This window comes from Zosterops lateralis, assembly GCF_965231275.1.
Source record: "Zosterops lateralis genome assembly, chromosome: 17".
Lineage (NCBI taxonomy): Eukaryota > Metazoa > Chordata > Aves > Passeriformes > Zosteropidae > Zosterops > Zosterops lateralis.
This window is the reverse complement of record NC_139777.1, coordinates 4,054,501-4,071,674: the sequence shown is the minus strand read 5'-3', so window position 1 is coordinate 4,071,674 and position 17,174 is coordinate 4,054,501. Positions and strand designations below refer to the sequence as shown.

The 17,174-nt window shown below is 52.1% G+C and overlaps 1 protein-coding gene across 1 annotated transcript; it reads right to left on the bottom strand.

Annotated features, from left to right (window-relative positions):
• Positions 1–3,190: 3,190 nt before the first annotated feature.
• Positions 3,191–16,957, bottom strand: WSCD2 (WSC domain containing 2). The gene is made up of 8 exons (XM_083873819.1): positions 16,570–16,957; positions 13,736–13,850; positions 12,821–13,005; positions 11,908–12,029; positions 10,804–10,978; positions 9,861–10,025; positions 8,026–8,226; positions 3,191–4,729 (listed from the first exon to the last, which is right to left on the bottom strand). Exons 1-8 carry the CDS (start codon positions 16,946–16,948, stop codon positions 4,377–4,379), a joined length of 1,695 nt encoding a protein of 564 aa, XP_083729945.1. The 5' UTR covers positions 16,949–16,957; the 3' UTR covers positions 3,191–4,376.
• Positions 16,958–17,174: the final 217 nt, after the last annotated feature.

Here is a 17,174-nt window from a genome sequence, read left to right as displayed (position 1 = left end):
CAATATATTAAATCAAGGATCCTTGGATGTGTCCTGGTGACCCCGCTCCCACCCCAGCGCTGCTCAGCTGGAGACATCCTTAGCTGTTAATTAACAAAGTCCTCTTGATTAACGGCGGCAGGAGGTTAATGACCACGGGCAGCTCCAGGGGAACGTGCACAAACTGGAATTAGCATCCAGGGAAAGGGCTGGGTGGGAGCTGCAGCTCCAGGCTGGCAGTGCCGGGATCTGCTGGCCCTTTTGGGGCAGAAATCGGTGAAATTGAGATGCAGCTGGATTTAACACCTCAAAGTCAAGGGATGAGTAGGATGTAGAGCCACCACCATCCCCGTGAAATGTGGAATGAGGGTGGTCATGGGGATCAGGATTTTAGGGTAGGTCAGGGCTTGTGTAATGAAGAACAGCAGGTTTTGGAGCTGGGACACAAACCCCCCATCCCAGGATCCCCCATCCCCATCCCTGGTGCCCCAAACCTTGTTCAGGACCTTTATCCCAAACCATGGGACTCCAATCTTCAATCCAGGACCTCCATTCACATCCCTGTGATTCTCACCCTCAGCCCAGAATCCCCAGTTCACCACCTTGGGACTTTCAGTCCTCACCTCCCAAATCCTGTTCCCAACCATCCCACCAGTCCCTATCCCAGTTCTCCACTGTGCTGTGGGATTCAGCACCCCCAAACCCCAGAGATGTTGTTGGGATCTGTGGCAGGACTGGTCCTCACCCAGCACATCCCAAACCTCTTCCTGCATCTGCTCCCCTGGATTTACCCCCCACCCCAAACCCAAGGCTGGGTCTCACTTCCTGGGAGAAATCACAACAAACCCCCCCCCGTTCCTGTGGAATGTGTTGCCATCCTTAATGACAGCTCTTTTTCACTTGGCTGTCACGGCCCTAAAATAAAGCCGTGCTTTCCCTCTCCCACAAATCACTGCCTTTATTCCAAATCGGAATGAAATTTAAAATTAAGGGGGAAAAAAAAAAAGGACTTAACGTGTTCCCCTCTCCCTTTGCTCGGAGTTAGAGCCGGGTTTAAATTATCCCTGCAGCGTTCAGGCACGTTGTCAGCTGTAAATTTTAGGGGAAATAGCCAAGCTGATACATAAACCTGTTGGTTCTGTCAGGGATGGAGATGGCTGCTCTCAGATTTATGGCCCATCTCCCCATCCTGGAAGTGCTGCTGCTGAGGGGGGGTTTCCCTTTTTTTAAACACAGCTGGAACTTCATGCGATTTAATTGGGAAAAAAAGGAATCTCCTTCTCTCTGAGCCCCCCCAGCATTATTTGCATCACTGGGGGCATTGCCCAAAATCCCCTGAATTCACCCCAAAGGAGCATCCACTCCCTTTGCCAGGACGGGATCACAGACCAGAGCAACACTTGTCACACCTCCAGCATCTCAGTGTCCAAGGGAGCACAAAACCCACCCGGAATTGGGGGAAATGCGGGAGATTTTGGTGCAGACGCCGTTGCCACGGCAACAGCTGAGAAAACCCATCCAGCCCTGGAGGGAGGAATGCTGCAGCAGGACCGGGAGGCAGGAAAACGCTCCCAGGGATGTGAGATGGCCAAAAATAGATGATTTTTTTTTCCTGAAGGAATTCAGGGAGGAGGGGGAAGTCACGGCCTCCCCAACCCCATACCAGGGCAGGGCAAGCTGTGCCCACTCAGGGATGCTCGGGCTGAGTCAAGTGGAAAAGATTCCCATTTTTTTTTTTTTTTTCAAATCCTCGTGGAAAGGCTGAGTGCTGCCTCCCCCAGGCACCACGGGGGCTGTGAAATGTCAAGAGCTTTCCCCAGGAAAATGATGGTGGGAAGGGTGGCTGGCTCCTTTTTTTTCCAGGGGGAATGAATTTTATCCTTGCGTGCCAGTTCTGCGTGGTTAAAATACAACCCAATAAATTAATAAAAAAATCAGAGTACGAAGCTCCAGCTCGGGCTGTGCGTGCAGGGCCAGCAGCTCCTGCGTCAGTGGGATGAGGGGAAGGAGCATCCCATAATCCAGAGGTGCGGCCAGATGTGCAGCACACCCTGCCATGGTCATAATATCTTCCGACTGCTCCATTTCAGTGCAAATTGAAAAAAAAAAAAATAGAAGGCAGTTGTGGTGCAATAAAAGCAGGGGGAAATAAAAAAAAAAAGAATAAAAAAGAAGAGGTAAATTGATACTGCTGGAGGCTGGGGAGATTCCCAGGCCTTTCTTTTGTTGTGGGAAGGGGTTTGTGGAGGCGGAGGTGCAGATGTGGGATTCCCCTCCCCACCCTCCCCTCTCTCCTCCCAAGCTGCAGCCCAGGCTCCGAGCGCCGCACGCGATTGTCATCCCTTAATTGTTTTATCTCGGCGATTTAATTGGCTTTGGGGGGTTAATTATTTCCGAGGGGCGGGAGGGAGAGCTGCCCCTCTGGCGGCCGGGGGCTGTCAGAACAAATCAAAGCTGATGGGAGGCTTCATCCCTGCTAAAAAAAAAAAATAATAATAATAATAATAAAAAAAAAAAATAAAAGGGAATTTCACCAACTCCAGATTAGAAATAAGGGATAAATTACTCTCAGCTCTCACCCCGGTGCCAAGGAAGGTCAGGAATAAATCCTGCAGTGAATCTCCCCCTTCCTACCACACATCCCATTAAATGTGTCTGTCAGGACATTCTCCAGGTGCTAAAGCTCCCAAAAAGGAGCAGCTTTGGTTGCGTGGTCAACACAGAAATGGCATTAATGGGATTTAAATACCCATTTGTGGATTTAAATACAGGAATGAATTAATGGGATTAAAGGGGAGAGGAGCTGTTCTCCCTTTGCTCCCACATCCCTGGTCTGGGATGGGTGAGGGGTGCTCAGGTGGCCCCACAAACACATGGAGAGGCAGAGCAGCAATAAAACCTCTCTTTTAATTGCTGGGTTGTCCTGAGGGTTTGTTCTGACTGACAGACAACCCCAGGCCTGCCATGACCAAATTCCCACTGCCATGAATCCCCAAAAACCTCCAGCTGTTTGTCAAGGGAAGAGTTAAAAACAGGGCAGCTGCTCCCTCTGAACGCAATCCCCCACCTCCTTAAAGAAAAAAAAAACAAGGAGCAGGAGCCCCCCAGCCAAGCTCTGCTCCAAACACACCTTAGAAAAATAGATTTTTATTGAAATTCTCCTTTTTTTTCTCCAGGGAGTTTTCTTCTCTCTTGGAATAGAGACCAAGTGGGACCTCTGGATTCGACCTGTGCCTGCATTTCTATCAGGATCAAGAGTTAAAAGCCAACTGGTGAATCTCTAACTCTAGAAAAGGCTGCGTACAATATATGGCTTTTGCACCTACATCCAAGGAGGGTCTTGCGGGTTTTGGAGCTTTTGGGAGCTCGTTTTGGGGCAAAGCCAGGACGGGGAGGGTGGTGTGGGATGAGGGGACAGCCAGGGACCACATGCAGCTGTGCACAAAGCCTGCCCGGAAATCGGCACGTTCCCGGGGTGTGTGTGTGGGATCCTTTGGTTTGGCTTTGGGACACCCCAAAGCTCAGCCCCAGGGTTTGCTCCCCACGGGGGGTGGGTGCAGCTGGGTTGTGGTGTGGACTCTACTCCTGGTCACCCCAAACTGCTCCTGGTCCCCCAAAAATGCTCCTGGGTGGCCGTTCTGGCTCGTGGGCTCTGAAATGGAGCCTGGATGAGCTCCTCCATCCAGGGAATGTCCCCCTCTGGAGCAGCATCCACAGGGAAGGGGAGCTTCCACCTGTAGCCACGCTGGTGGGGGTCATGGGCTCCCCCCAAGGGCTGGAGCAGCAGCTTTGCCTGGTGCTGTGGCTGGGGAATTCCAGGGAATTCTCAGGGAGCCACAGGATGGCTCAGGGGGCCACAGCCACCACGTCTGGGGACATTCACAGCACGGCCTTGCCCATCCCAGAACCTCAGGCAGGATCTATGGGAGCATCACCCACATGGTGCCACGGCCTTGGTCCATCCTCCCTTGGGAAAGGATGAAGATTCCATCCAAAGACAAGTGGAATCCTTCCAGGGCTGGGATTTTGGGGTCACCCACCCAAAGGGAGCTCAGCTCCGGCAGCTCCGTGTGCATCAGGCACGGCCTGAGCAGCTCAGCATCCCCAGGAGAGCCTGAGGGGACACACAAACATCCCATGGCACTTTCCCAGGAGGGCTGGGACAGCCAGAACAGGAGCAGGGACCCCAGGGCAGGGAAGGCACCCTTGTCCCCAGGTTGGCCAAAAAAAAAGCTCAGCGACAACTGGGGACCTGCGGCGGCTCATGCAGGGAGTGACCAACAGCTACAGCAGCACATGAAGGGTTAAAAGAGGAGCCACCCACTGGGTGGAATTAGGTGGGAAGCCGGGGAGGACCGAGCCAACAGCAGGGCATGGTCCCCCCTGTGTGATCACCATCATCTGGGGTAATAATCCTCGGGCACCCCGGAGAGGTTGCGGAGCTTCAGCGCCGCGTCCACGGTTCGGATGTAGCCGCCAATGGTTTTCCTCATCTCGGGGGTGTAGGGGTCGTACTCCAGCTTCCTCAGCCCCGAGCGCTTGAAGTTGCCGTCCTTCTGTCCCTCCACGCACAGCAGCCTGTCCTCGCAGGCCGGGACGCCCAGCAGGGCCACCATCCTCTGCAGCTGCACAAACAGGTCCCGTTTGAGGTCCTCGAAGTGCACCACCAGCACCTTCTTCCCATAGCGCAGCCAGTCCAGGGTGTGGGTCGCCCACCACGGCGCGTAGTTGGCCACGAACTCTGGCCACTCTAGGGGGAAAATCCAAAAAAAGGGCAGAGATGTTGGAAATTATGGAAATTATAGTGAAATTTTAGATATGAATGCTCGGCATAAGGCTCGCTGAATGTGGAACCTGAAAGCAGAGTAGAGATGGAAGCGAGTTTTGATATTAGAAGAATATAAAGTTTTGATATTGGAAGATATAAAGTTTTGATATTGGAAGAATACAAAGTTTTGATATAAAAGAATAAAACATGTCTAAATTCAGAGTTGCTGAAGCCAATTGTTACAAATGCATATTATAAAGTCGGCTTTTCGCAAATATTAAAATGAATACTGTATGTATAATTGTACTATATTATGTTTTATTAATGGAGTTTAGAAAGGTGATGAATGTATTTTCTAATTGTAACAGTAAAAAGACTGGGGTTTTTTTTTTCCTCTTTGTAATATCTAAACTGACCAAACCAGAAGATCCAGAGGGAGAAGATCCTTTTACATTCCTGAAATTGATAAGATTGAGACAGTGATGAAACAAAAGCTACAAGAGAGAGTTCATTGATCTTCTGGTATCAGGAAAGCTACCAGGTGCCAACAAGGACTTTTATCTAGTAAAATGCTAATTGAGCACAATGGGGCAAGTTTCGAAGGAAGGGGGGCCAAAACCCAAAAGGACATCTGGACTCAAAGGAATGTTTGCAAAAAATGCATATGTAAAAGGTTAATCCTTAAAAAGCAAGAATTTTTAAGAAGTGAGTGTGCTGTTGGCTGGCCGTACACCCAGCACCCTCAGCCAAGATACTTTTGTTTTTCTGTCTCCTAATTGTCTATTTTTTTATTTTTACTTTTTATTAAACTTATAAATTTTTCTAAGAGAGTGGAACTCGTTTTTCACATTGGACAACTATGAAGGCAAAGGTTCAGCCGAGTTGGAAAGAGGTTTTGTGAGCAAAGGACATGTTGACCACAAACAAACAAGATGTTTTTAGTGAGAAGAAAGAGGTGTCAAGAAAAGCAAAAGATAGCATAAGCCAACAAAACCATGCTTTTACCAAGGAGAAAAAAAGGTCTAATAATTTTCCACTGCAAGGAAACTGAAAAACAACTTTAAGCTTAAACTGTAACACAATATGGGAATGATAGTAGTTAGGATAGGCTAGAGGTAATAGTAAAGGTATTGTGTATGATGGTGATTGGTTTTTATCTATTGAGATATAAAGAAAACTATATAATGCATTGTAACCAAAACTAAAGTGGTTCAGGTTTTGCCTATAAGCTGATGCTGACAGCTGTAGGCTTGGCTCCGTTACCCACAACTGCTGTGACTTTAATTTATGAAATAAACAGCACCTTTAAAGAGCCACCTGGACTCCCGTATCTCTCATTCAGCCTCTTACACAGAGAGTGTGAGTGGATGTCCTCTGTGTCCTCTGCCCATCCCTGCTGGAATTAACCTTCTCAATTAACCTTCTTCTGGCTAATTGATCCTGCCATTCAAATCAGGTGGTAAAAAGGAGATGGTGGAACAGCAATAATAAACTCCCAGCAGTTAAAGCTCCAGGCATCTCCCTCTTCCTCCTGTGCTCCCCCGCAAAAAAACCAAGGCCTGATTAACAGCTGGACTGGGTTTAATTCCCTGAGGAATCGTTAACCACAGGATGTGTTCCATTAAGCAGATCCAGGACAATTCACCTTGTGTAATCACAGCACATAAAACTTTGCTTTGGAGCCGCTCCAGGGATGTTGTAAAATTAATGCCACGGAACCAAACAGGGGTTTGGGCTCTGCAGGGCTGGGAATGGGCTGGGGGAAATGGGAAAACACCCCCTCAGCACTGGGGCTGAGGCTGGAGAGAGGGCCTGGGGATTTTTTTTCCCCCAATTTTGCCCCAAAATTAGTTTTTGGGAGAAGAAAATAATTTGGAAAGCTGGGAGTGGGACCCTCATGCTCCATGTTCAGGGGCCTCTCCAGCTGGGAGTGGGTTCACCAACCATTCAATGGAAAATCTTCATCTTTCCCAGCAATGGGTAATTAACCTGACAATTAACCCATCGGCTAATCACTCCACACATCCTCTGGAAAGAATTTGGTGATGTATTTTGAAATGCATGCAAACAAGACTGCGCTGGCGTGGAGGGAATTGTCCCCTCTGGATCTCCCTCCCTTTGGAGACACCAGACTTGGGCCAGGCTGGGGAGGGGGTTGGGATTGGGGAGGCTCCCTGTGGTGCTGGGACACCAATCCTGGCTCTATCCACAGGTGGATGGGGAAAAAAATCCACCAAGAGGCTCCTACTCCACCACAGTGGACACAAGGCTGAGGAAGTGGGGACACCACCCCCCACTTGGGGAGAGCAGGGCTGGGCTGTCCCCAGCACTGTGAGCACATGGAGATAACGAAATCCAGGCACATCCCAGCCACAGCAGCCAAAACTCCCCTTAAATAAACTCAGAGTTAAGGGTAGCAGATGTTCAATCAAGCTAAACATTTTAACTCCTTCCAATGAAGCCGATCCCACAACAGCAATTTGGAAATTGCTGTAATTAAGCAGCCTCAGCGTGGGGAGGGTGGTGGCTCAGGAGAAGTCGGACACATGGAAATAACACTTGGATATCTCAGGGATGGGCTAGGGGCTGCCACCACTCCCTGTGGTCACACTGGGGACAGAGAATGTCCATCTTTGCCTGGGCCAGCCAGGGCAGGGTGCTCCTGCTGTCCCATCCCATCCCATCCCACCCAACATGACCAATCCAAGGTCACACCAAGGGATGGCCCCAAAGTGGTGGTGATGCCTTAAGTTTTAGCTTTGATGTTTTTCATATTCTGTGCTGCCCAGGGGTGCAGTTCTGAGCCTCACATTCAATGTCAGTCAGCTCTTCACAGAGCAGGGAGACAAAACAAATCCTTTTCCTAGTGGAGACCAAGGACAACAGTTACAATTTTTCAGTCCCAAAAGCACAAACAACAGTGGACTGAAGAGAGAAAACAAGAAGGATGGGACTTCATGATCCGAAGCTGTAATTGGACAATTAAACCCCAATATGCAAATAGACCAAAACTTATAAAAGTGTGAGACCTCATGGCTGGTCATCCATTTTGTGACCATTTTGGGTCCACCTTGGGTGCAGCCTTGGCCAGGCTCTTGTCCTGCCTTTAAAGCCCTTTCAATAAACATCTACTTTATTCTCCAGCTCCTATTTCAGGTCAACCTGAAACAATGGCACAGCCCAAGATTCCCCTGCGGACACCCAATTCCCAGCTTTCCCAACCAATTCCCAGCTCCTGCAGCTGGGCTGGAGCTCTCCCAGGGGATTCCCTGCCCTACCTTTGCCCTTCCAGTGGGCGTGGGCGGCGAAGCCGATGTGTCCCCCGTATTTGCGGTTGAACTCGGCCATCAGCGCCTTGTAGGGGTTGCGGATGAGCAGGATGGCCGAGTCGAAGGACTCGATCTCCTTCTGCCCACTCTCGTGGGTCTTGATGCAAATGGTCCTCCCGCTCCTCCAGTGATCCCGCTCACCCTTGAATCCTGCCCGGATGGAGATGGGATTAATGGGGAGTTGGGAAAGGGGGTCAGCCCAGGGGAATGGAGGTTCAGGGGGGATCTTCTGGCTCTGCACAATTCCCTGACAGGAGCTAAGGAAAGCCGGGCTCTGCTCCCATGGAAAACCAGACAGGATTAAAGGAAACAGCCTCAAGTTCTCCCAGGGAGGTTGAGATGGGATATAAGGGAAAATATCTCCACCCAAAAGGTGATCAGTCCCTGGCACAGCTGCCCAGGGCAGTGATGGAGTTCCCATCCCTGGAGGGATTTAAAAGCTGGATGTGGCTCTTGGGGACATGGTGGCTTTGGCAGCACTGGGGGAACAGCTGGATTCAGTCTCAGAGGGCTTTTCCAAGCCGAATGATCCTGTGATTCCATGAAAGGGAACATCACAGGGATATCAGGTTGCAAAATCCACTTGGATGATGAAAGCAGCTGGGGCGTGAAGGAGGATTTGCATCCCTCTCCCAGATGGAAATCATTTATTTTCCCATGTTATGAGTCTCATAAAATTCATGAGTGGGTGGCTCACAGGCACAGGGGCCCCTCAGGGTGACATCTCCCTGGCCACACTCGGCTCTTGTGCCTGTTTTGAGGGGTCAAGGGCAGATTTAATGGCTTTAACCTCCCTGAGCACAGTTAGAAGAAAAATAAGAAAGGGAAATCCTCGGGGCTGTGGGGCAGCAGATCAGCCCAAGGTGGGGGTGATGCCATGGGGGGGTCCAGAGAGGGAACCCTCCACTGAGCATGGGGCTGAGCCAGCATCAATCCCAGCCCCTGGAATGCACCTGGAGTGGGGGATAAGCTGGAAGGAGCTGTATTCCATCAATTAGAGAGGTGTAATTGGCTCTCAGCAGTGGATAAATCTGCCGGTTGCCTGGATACCTCCTGGCCCCTCCGGCAGGGAACAAACACGGAACCCACGCTTGGGTGGCTCAGCAAAACCCAACCAGAGCTTTTCCCACTGCTGCTGCACCCTGGGGGCTGGGACGGTGCTCCCTCACTCAGCATCTCCCTCTCTGCAAGGCTGGATTTGGCAGGAATTTGGAAGGAATGTGCTGCCTGTGGTGTCGGGAAAATGTGGATTTAGGGAATACCCTGGGTACAGACCCCACCAACCACACGGGACAGATGCAGATCCCAGCTCCAGCACAGCTGAGAAGGAATGGAGGATTTCCTCTCAAAGCCACAAAAAGTGAAGGAATAACAGGAGAAACCTTCAAGGTGTCCATATAAAACTGTTGTGAGAGGTTCTAAACTGAGGGAACTGGGATTGGGGTGGGTAATTTGAACCAGAATCCCAAAATGCTTTGGGTGGGATAGGGATCTTAAAACTCATCTCATTCCAACCCCCTGGGAAAGGGATAAATTCCACTATCCAGGTTGCTCCAAGCCCTGGCCTTGGACACTCCCAGGGATGGGACAGCCCTCTGAGCAACCCCTGCCAGGACCTCCCCACCCTCCCAGGGAAGAATTCCCTCACCAGGACACTCCACCCCAAACCACCCCATGGAACAGCACTGGTCACACCCAGCTCTGCTCCGCCCTCCCTGCAGCCCCTGGGATGTCACAGGATTGTCCCCAGCTGTGGTGGGACCCCAGGAGTGCCCTCCCCTCACCTTTGTTGTAGAGGGAGCCATCAAAGTAGTAGCTGCCGGTGTAGAAACCAGTGGCCAACTCAATCAGGTGCCGAGCCCAGGTGTTCCCAGCTCCAGGAAAACTGGCCAGGGCCACCAACTGCTTGGCACGGCTGGGCAGGAACCTCCTGTCCATGCAGCGGTTGTCTGCAGAGAGAGACATCAGGAATGTGTCATGGAAACCTGCTTTTCCCACAGGCATAGCTCAGGAAATGCTGCTGCTCCCAGGAAAATGCCGGGGAAGGGATGAGGAGGTGGCTGTGCAGGGAAAGGTGCCCTGCTTGAGGCTTAGAGGGGCATCCCAAAGGGTGCTGGATACCTCAAAGAGTCCTAAATACCTGAAAAGTCCTGAGAGGATTTTTCCAAAGAGTTCTCTGTCATGCCCAGCTGTGTGCTTAGGGAAGAGTGACTAATGGGGATTCCTGTGCCAAGCAACACTGCTGGTTTTTTTATGGCTCAATGAACAGTGTTTCCAGCACAGCCCCAAACACCAAAGGACCGTGACAAGTCTGACCCAAAACCACCCGAATATGGATGCTCACTTGCTCCCTTCAGCCCTTTCCTCTCCCAGGAATATTTTTCCTTTCTCCCAGTGCTTTCCTGGCTCCCTGCTCCCACTGCTGGAGGACAAGAGCCCTCTCAGGAATCTTCTGCCTTTTCCCCCACCCCTTTTCCCTGGAGCTTGTCCCCTCTGGATAGCAGACTCCCAGGGGATCATGGAGAGATGGGAGAACCCCTGCAAGGGAGGAATCCTGCCAGAGGCAGACAGAATCCTCTGTGCCCCACAGCTGAGCCAGGCACCAAGCACATCTCCTCAGGGGAGCACCGATTTCCCAGGGAATTAAAAGAAACACTCATTTTTAACAGGATGCTCACACTCCCTGCTGGCATTCCTGAGGGGGAAAAGGGCTCGGGAGCAGCTCACCCTGCACTTGTGTCTGGTAGACCAGCAAGAAGTCGGCGGAGCCGCAGCTCTCGAACTCCTCGGCGGCGCATTTGTGGGCGCAGAGCTGCTCGTCCTCGCGCTCGTGCAGCGGGAACAGCGTGCTGGGAAAGCCACAGCGGCACGTGGTGCCTGCCAGGGCTGCCAGGGGGAATTCCTGCGGGATGGACAGAGGGAATGGCGCTGGCATCACCTTCCTCACCGTGGCAGAGCCTTTGGCTCCTGCACCTGCCCTTGCTGGGTGGCGAGGGGTGGTTTGTAACATCCTTCCAGCATCATTCCAGACCATTCCAGCATCATTCCAGATCATTCCAGCACCATTCCAATTCCAGCATCTTTTACACCTTATTTCTAGTGTCCTTCCAGACCATTCCATTCTAGTATTGTTCTTGCCCATTCTATCCCATTCCAGCCTCCTTTCAGCCCTTTCCAGCATCAATCCAGCCCTTTCCAGTATCCTTCCAATTCCAGCCTCGTTCCAGACCATTTCCAGCACCATTCCAGATCATTCCTACATTCTTCCAATTCCAGCCTCTTTACACCTTATTTCTAGCACCCTTCCAGCCTGTTTCCAGCATTCTTCCAAACAATTCTTACATTCTTCCAATTCCAACATCTTTCCAGACAATTCTAGTATCGTTCTTCCCCATTCCATCCCCTCCCGGCCCTTTCCAGCATCTTTCCAATTCCAGTGCCTTATTTCCAGCATCCTCCCAGCCTATTTCAAACATCATTCCAGACCATTTCCAGCATCCTTACAGCCCATTCCAGCATCCACCCTCCATCAGTTCCCACCGCCAACATTTTCCCTCCCAGCTCACACCCCATGAGGCCTCTGGACCAGAGCAGGACCACACAGTGTCTCCTTTAAATATCCCTTCTAACCTAAACTCTAATTCTGGGATGCTCCTTCCCAGGGTTGTTGCTGGCTCCAGTCCCTCCCATAGCAGGGACACAAATCCATTTATCCCTTTGCTGTTTGGATACACAAAAATCCTGTCCCTAACGGGGTACAGATCTCCCGATGTGACTCTGATAATGATGATGATGGAAACAAAGATGAAGAAGTGAAGATTATCCCTGTACCTTCTCTGTGCAGAAATCCACACATTTATCCACAGACATGTTGAGCATGAGCTGGCTGGCGGGCAGGGCGATGGAGACGTTTTCTGGCCGGCGGAAGCATCCCCGGAATATCGCGCTTCCATCTGGGGGAGAGAGAGAGAGAGAGAGAGGCCCTGGTGACATCCCAAAAGTGACACCAGTGCCACTCCATGTGACATAGTGTGACACGGCATTTCTGACCGCTCCAGTGGCTCCCGGCCCCTCCAGCAGTGCAGCCACGTTGGATGACGCTCGTCTGGCTGCTGACGGAGCAAAATCAGAGCAAAACCCCGGCAGCAAAATCTGGGATATGTTTTTTTTTTTCTGCCTGTTTCTATCAGCTCAGTGATCCCAGGGATGGAACCAGGGAGGAGAGCATGGCTGGGTGTGATCAAGTATTTTCCAGCACTAGAATCCCATCCTGGGTCCTCACCACCCTCAGCCCCTGTGCATTCCTGGTTGTTGCCATCCCTTTTCCCATTTCTTGGATATGAGGAAAGGTGAGCACGGGATGTGGGCAATTATAGACCTGCCTAATTGGGAGCACCCTCACCTCTGTCTGGGATTCCCACACATCCTTCATCCTGCAGCACACACAGGAGACACTGGTGGTCCTGTTTGGCCATTGGGAAAGAAATCTCCACCCAAAGTCTCCCAAAACTCCCTGAATTCCAGCAGGAGTCCTTGGCGCTCCTCATTCCACCCAACCCCAGCCAGCAGCATTTCCCACAAGGAGATTCCTGATGTTTACAGCAGCAAAATTATCCCAGACTCAAAAACCACTCTCCAAAAACCTCCACAGAGCTCAGGAATGCCAGGATCACCCCTCCAGCAGCACGAGAAGTCCCCCCATGGCAGGGCTGAGCTGGGATCCACAGGGACGCCTCCAACTTACACCTGCGGGCGGATTCCTGGGCCAGCTCCAGGCGGTAGATGGAGAGGCGGTTGATCCCGCCGCAGGTGTTGCTCTTCTCTCCCTTGCACTCCATGTTGCACTCGGATTCGCTGGCGTTGGACGCCTGGATCTTGTGCCCGCAGTAGCACTCGGCCCCGAATTCCAGCCCCGCGTACAGGTAACCCCTGCCGAGAGAGGGATATGGGATCTCAGCACATTTCCCCAGCTCCAGGGGGTTTGGAAGGAGCATTCCTGCTTGTGGCCACTGCTGGGATCAGCAGTGCATCCCAGGGGTTCATTTCTGGGCTTGTGATCCTTGTAGGGCACTTCCAACAGAAAATACTGGATCCTGTTCTATCCTATCCTATCCTATCCTATCCTGTCCTGTCCTGTCCTATCCTATCCTATCCATTATTCCATCCCATTCTGCAATTATTTCCTATCCTATCCTTATTTTTTCTAGTCTGTTCTATCCTGCTAACTCCCCTCCATTCCATTCCATCCTATTCCATCCTACCCACTATCTTACCCTATTTTCCTATCATATCCTAATATATAATATCATAAATTTAATCCCATCCCATCCTGTCCTGTCCTGTCCTATCCTATCCTTATTTTTTCTAGTCTAGTCTATTCTATCCTATTACTCCCCTCCATTCCATCCCATCCTACCTCATATCTTACTCTTTTTTCTTATCATATCCTAATCTAACATATCATATCAATCATATCATATCATATCATATCATATCATATATCATTTAATTGCATTTAATTCTATCCTATCCCATCCCATCCCATAGGAAAGGATTGATGGAGACAGTGCACAGGGATTCATGGATACGGTGGGAAAGGGTTGATGGGGGCGGTGTGCAGGGATTGATGGATTCCTGGAGCCCCTGTCACCGTCCCTACCGCTCGGCACAGTTGTCCTGGCAACGGAACACCGTCATCTTCTTGTAGTCGAAGAAGGACATCCCACGCAGGGTCCTCTGCCGGGTGTTGTCCTCGTAGCAGCCGATGTACCGGGCTGGGGACACAGGGGGGACAGGGGGTCACAACCACTGATCCCACCCCTCTTGGTTTTTCCCTAAGGAGGGATGTGCAGCAGCATTCCCTGTTTGTTTGCTTTGGAAATTCTGGGTCCCAACCAGGCAGGGACACCTTCTGCTATCCCAGGTTACTCCAAGCTGGCCTTGGACACTTCCAGCCACAGCTTCTCTGGGCACGTTGTGCCAGGGTCTCCCACCCTCACAGGAGGGAATTTCTTTCACTGTGCCACTCCAATTCCAAACCACACTCTGGGATAACACTCCTCACCTCTTCCCTGCTTTCCACACCTCCTTGGGGTCCCTGACCCAGCTCACCCCATCCATGGTGTGCCCCACACAAACTCCCCCCATTCCCAGTTATCCCAGCACAGCACAGACCCCACCAGTGCAGGAACCACCTTCCCAAGCCAGCATGGAGGGCAGCAGGGGAGGAAAAGGGAGAAAAATGTGCCAGATAACATCAACCAACAGAGCTACGACTCCACACGACACTCCCAGAGGGCTGAGCAGGTCCTGGCAGGTCAGTGGATTCCAGCCGTGCCGGATCCAGCGGGTGTGGGATGGCTCCAGACACTTGTACAGAGGGGGTGACTGATGTGCATTACCTTCAATCCAATGCTCCTGACATATGTGTGCTGCCACTTATTGGGAAGCCAGCCGGAATAATTAGGGAGAGACGAGGACACAAGAGAAGGGGGAGATACTAAGAGGAGGGAGGACGGGAGAGGGGGAACATTGATCCATAAAAATCTCCAGGAGGAATTCTGGAGCCTGTCGGAAACACGGCTGTGAGCAGACACACACAGATCCACCCAGTGATTGTCATTAAATCCCCCCAAGCATCCCATTTTTCCCAGAGCTAGGGATAAAGGGATAGCTCCAGCTCTGCCTGGGGTGGCTGGTCCCTCCATCCTCATGGAATTGCCTGGTTGTGTATCACAGGTGGGAATGGCTGGACTTGTCCAGGAAGGCACCAGAAATGGATGTGGCTGAGGGTTGGGGTCTGTTCCTGCTTCCCTTGGCTTCACTGCCTAAAAATCCTCCCCGGCTGGAGGCAGGAGATGCCCCTTCCCACGGGGATTTGCATTCCCATGGGGATGAGGCCCCTCCCTGGCAGACAGGGCTGCTCTCCACCCACACCTTCACCTGACACTGCCGGCAGAGGAGGGAGGAGGAGGAGGAAGAGGGAGCTGCACATCACGCTCTGAACCAGAGCTGATTTTTTGGAGCAGTATTCCCTCTGGAATGATTTCACGTGGCAGAGCCTCCGCAGCCGCCTCGTTAAGCTGTCCCCACTTAATTACCAGCGCCATTAAATCCGCCTGCTCCTGCCAGATATCCCGGTGCTCCAGAGGAGCAGGGAAGAGAGGGGGAGCTCCTGAAGCTCCACCAGCCACACCAGGAACACCAGGCAGGTGAGATTTCTCCACACCATCACACTCAGGAGCTGCCAAGATGCTCCAAGGGGAAAATTATATTCCCAGACCACCTGGGAGCAGATAAACCCAGGAATCCCAAGGCCAGCAGCCCATCCCTGCTGGCAGTGCTGGGTGAGGTTAATCTTGGAGCACACGGGACATATGGCCCAGGACACGGGCACTGCTTGGGGTCTTTATGGGGACACCCAGCCCAGGCTCAGGGACCATCTGCTGAGGCTGCACTAAAGTCAGTTTGTATAAATGGAGAGATGTGGCCACCAAAACACCCCAGAGACCCCTCGGAGTGGGGTCACAATGGGGGAACCCCTTCAGCTCCTTTTCGCAGGACAAAATCCTGTAAGCACCACTTTTCTTTTGGCTTCCATGCCTGCACCATCCACCTTTCCTGGAATGAGCACAGCCACATCCTACTGGAGGAGGAGGAGCCCTCCATGCCCTGGGAGCAGCCCAGGCTGGGGGGATCAAGCCTGGACCCCTGGGAAAGCCCCATTTGCCATTGGGTTGGGGGTTCCTGCTGCAGCCCAGCCACACAAATCCTACAGAACATGCAGCTTTGGCTGCCTTCAGGATAAATAGATGGATATTTTAAAAATCAATGGGAACGGCTCCATTTTCTTATCTTTGATCATTAATAATGGACCCACTTGACAAGACCCCAGGCAGGCAGGGATCTCCTGGCTCCAGAGGCCACAGCCCAGCCCTGTCTGCCCTTCCATGGCAATCACAGCCAGCCCCTGCCTCGACACAGCACCCACACAAACCCGGATTTTGTGCTGATTCAGGCCAACAGGATGAAAACTGAATTTGGCCCCTGGCAGAGCCAGAGGGTGGGAGGAAGATGAAGCACAGCATCCCCCCAGCTGCCACCCCCAAAATCTCCTCTGACACCAAGGGGGGGACTCAGAGCTCAGTGATGCACCAGGGAAAAGGGTGAAGATGGAAAAATAAAAGCAAATTATTGGCACTTGGGGAGGGAGGAAAGGGAGGAGGGAAGAAGGAGAGAGAAGATCCTTCTGGAAATATCATTTGGACTGATGTTCTGCAGAGTGGGGTGCTGCTCCCGTGGGATGTGGGAAGAAAATCTCAATGCCCCAGCAGCGCACACACATGGTTTATAAATAAATAAAGATTTCCTTGGGGTGTGTGGTCCTGGCAGGGATGCACAACCCAAAACTATCTCAGAGACCACTCTTGACATCCCCCTGGGAGAGGCAAAAAGGAGAAACCCCCCACCTTGGTGCACATCCCCACCCCTCACCTCTGTCCTCCTCCTTCTCTCGGCCGCTCCTGGCCCTGCTCGCTCTGCTCCGGGGGCCGCCGTTATTATCCCGGGATTTCCCCCTGTCCGACGGCTCCTTGGAGGTGCTTTTGAACCAGGGCCCGTGTCTCCGGCCTCCCGCCGGCATCGTGGCCGCCGCCTTGAAGCCGCGGCTGAGCTGCATCACCCCCAGGTAGGGCAGCCCCGGCCCCTGTGCGCCCGCGGGGCTGCGGGGGCTGCCCTGCACCCGGGGCTCCCCGGAAAAACCCGAGTGCAGGAAAACCAAGCTGCCGGCAGCCAGGTAGAGAGCCAGCAGAGTGAAGAAACGCACGGGTTTGCGCCGAAAATACCGCTGGAGTTTTAGCAAAAGCTTGGCCATAGCGTCTTCATCCCTTCCCCGGCAGCCGCTGGGGGGAAGCTGCTGTGCGCCTCCAGGGATGCTCCAAGGAGGGGATTATCCCGCCTGGATTGCAGGAGGTGAATCCCGGCGGGCAGATGGGGTGAGAGCTGCAGGGCAAAGTCGTGCAAAAGCTGTTGCCCGAGCCTGAATAAGTCCTGGAGTGCTGGGGAAGGTGGATTTTCAGTCCCCGAGTGGTGGACGGGGA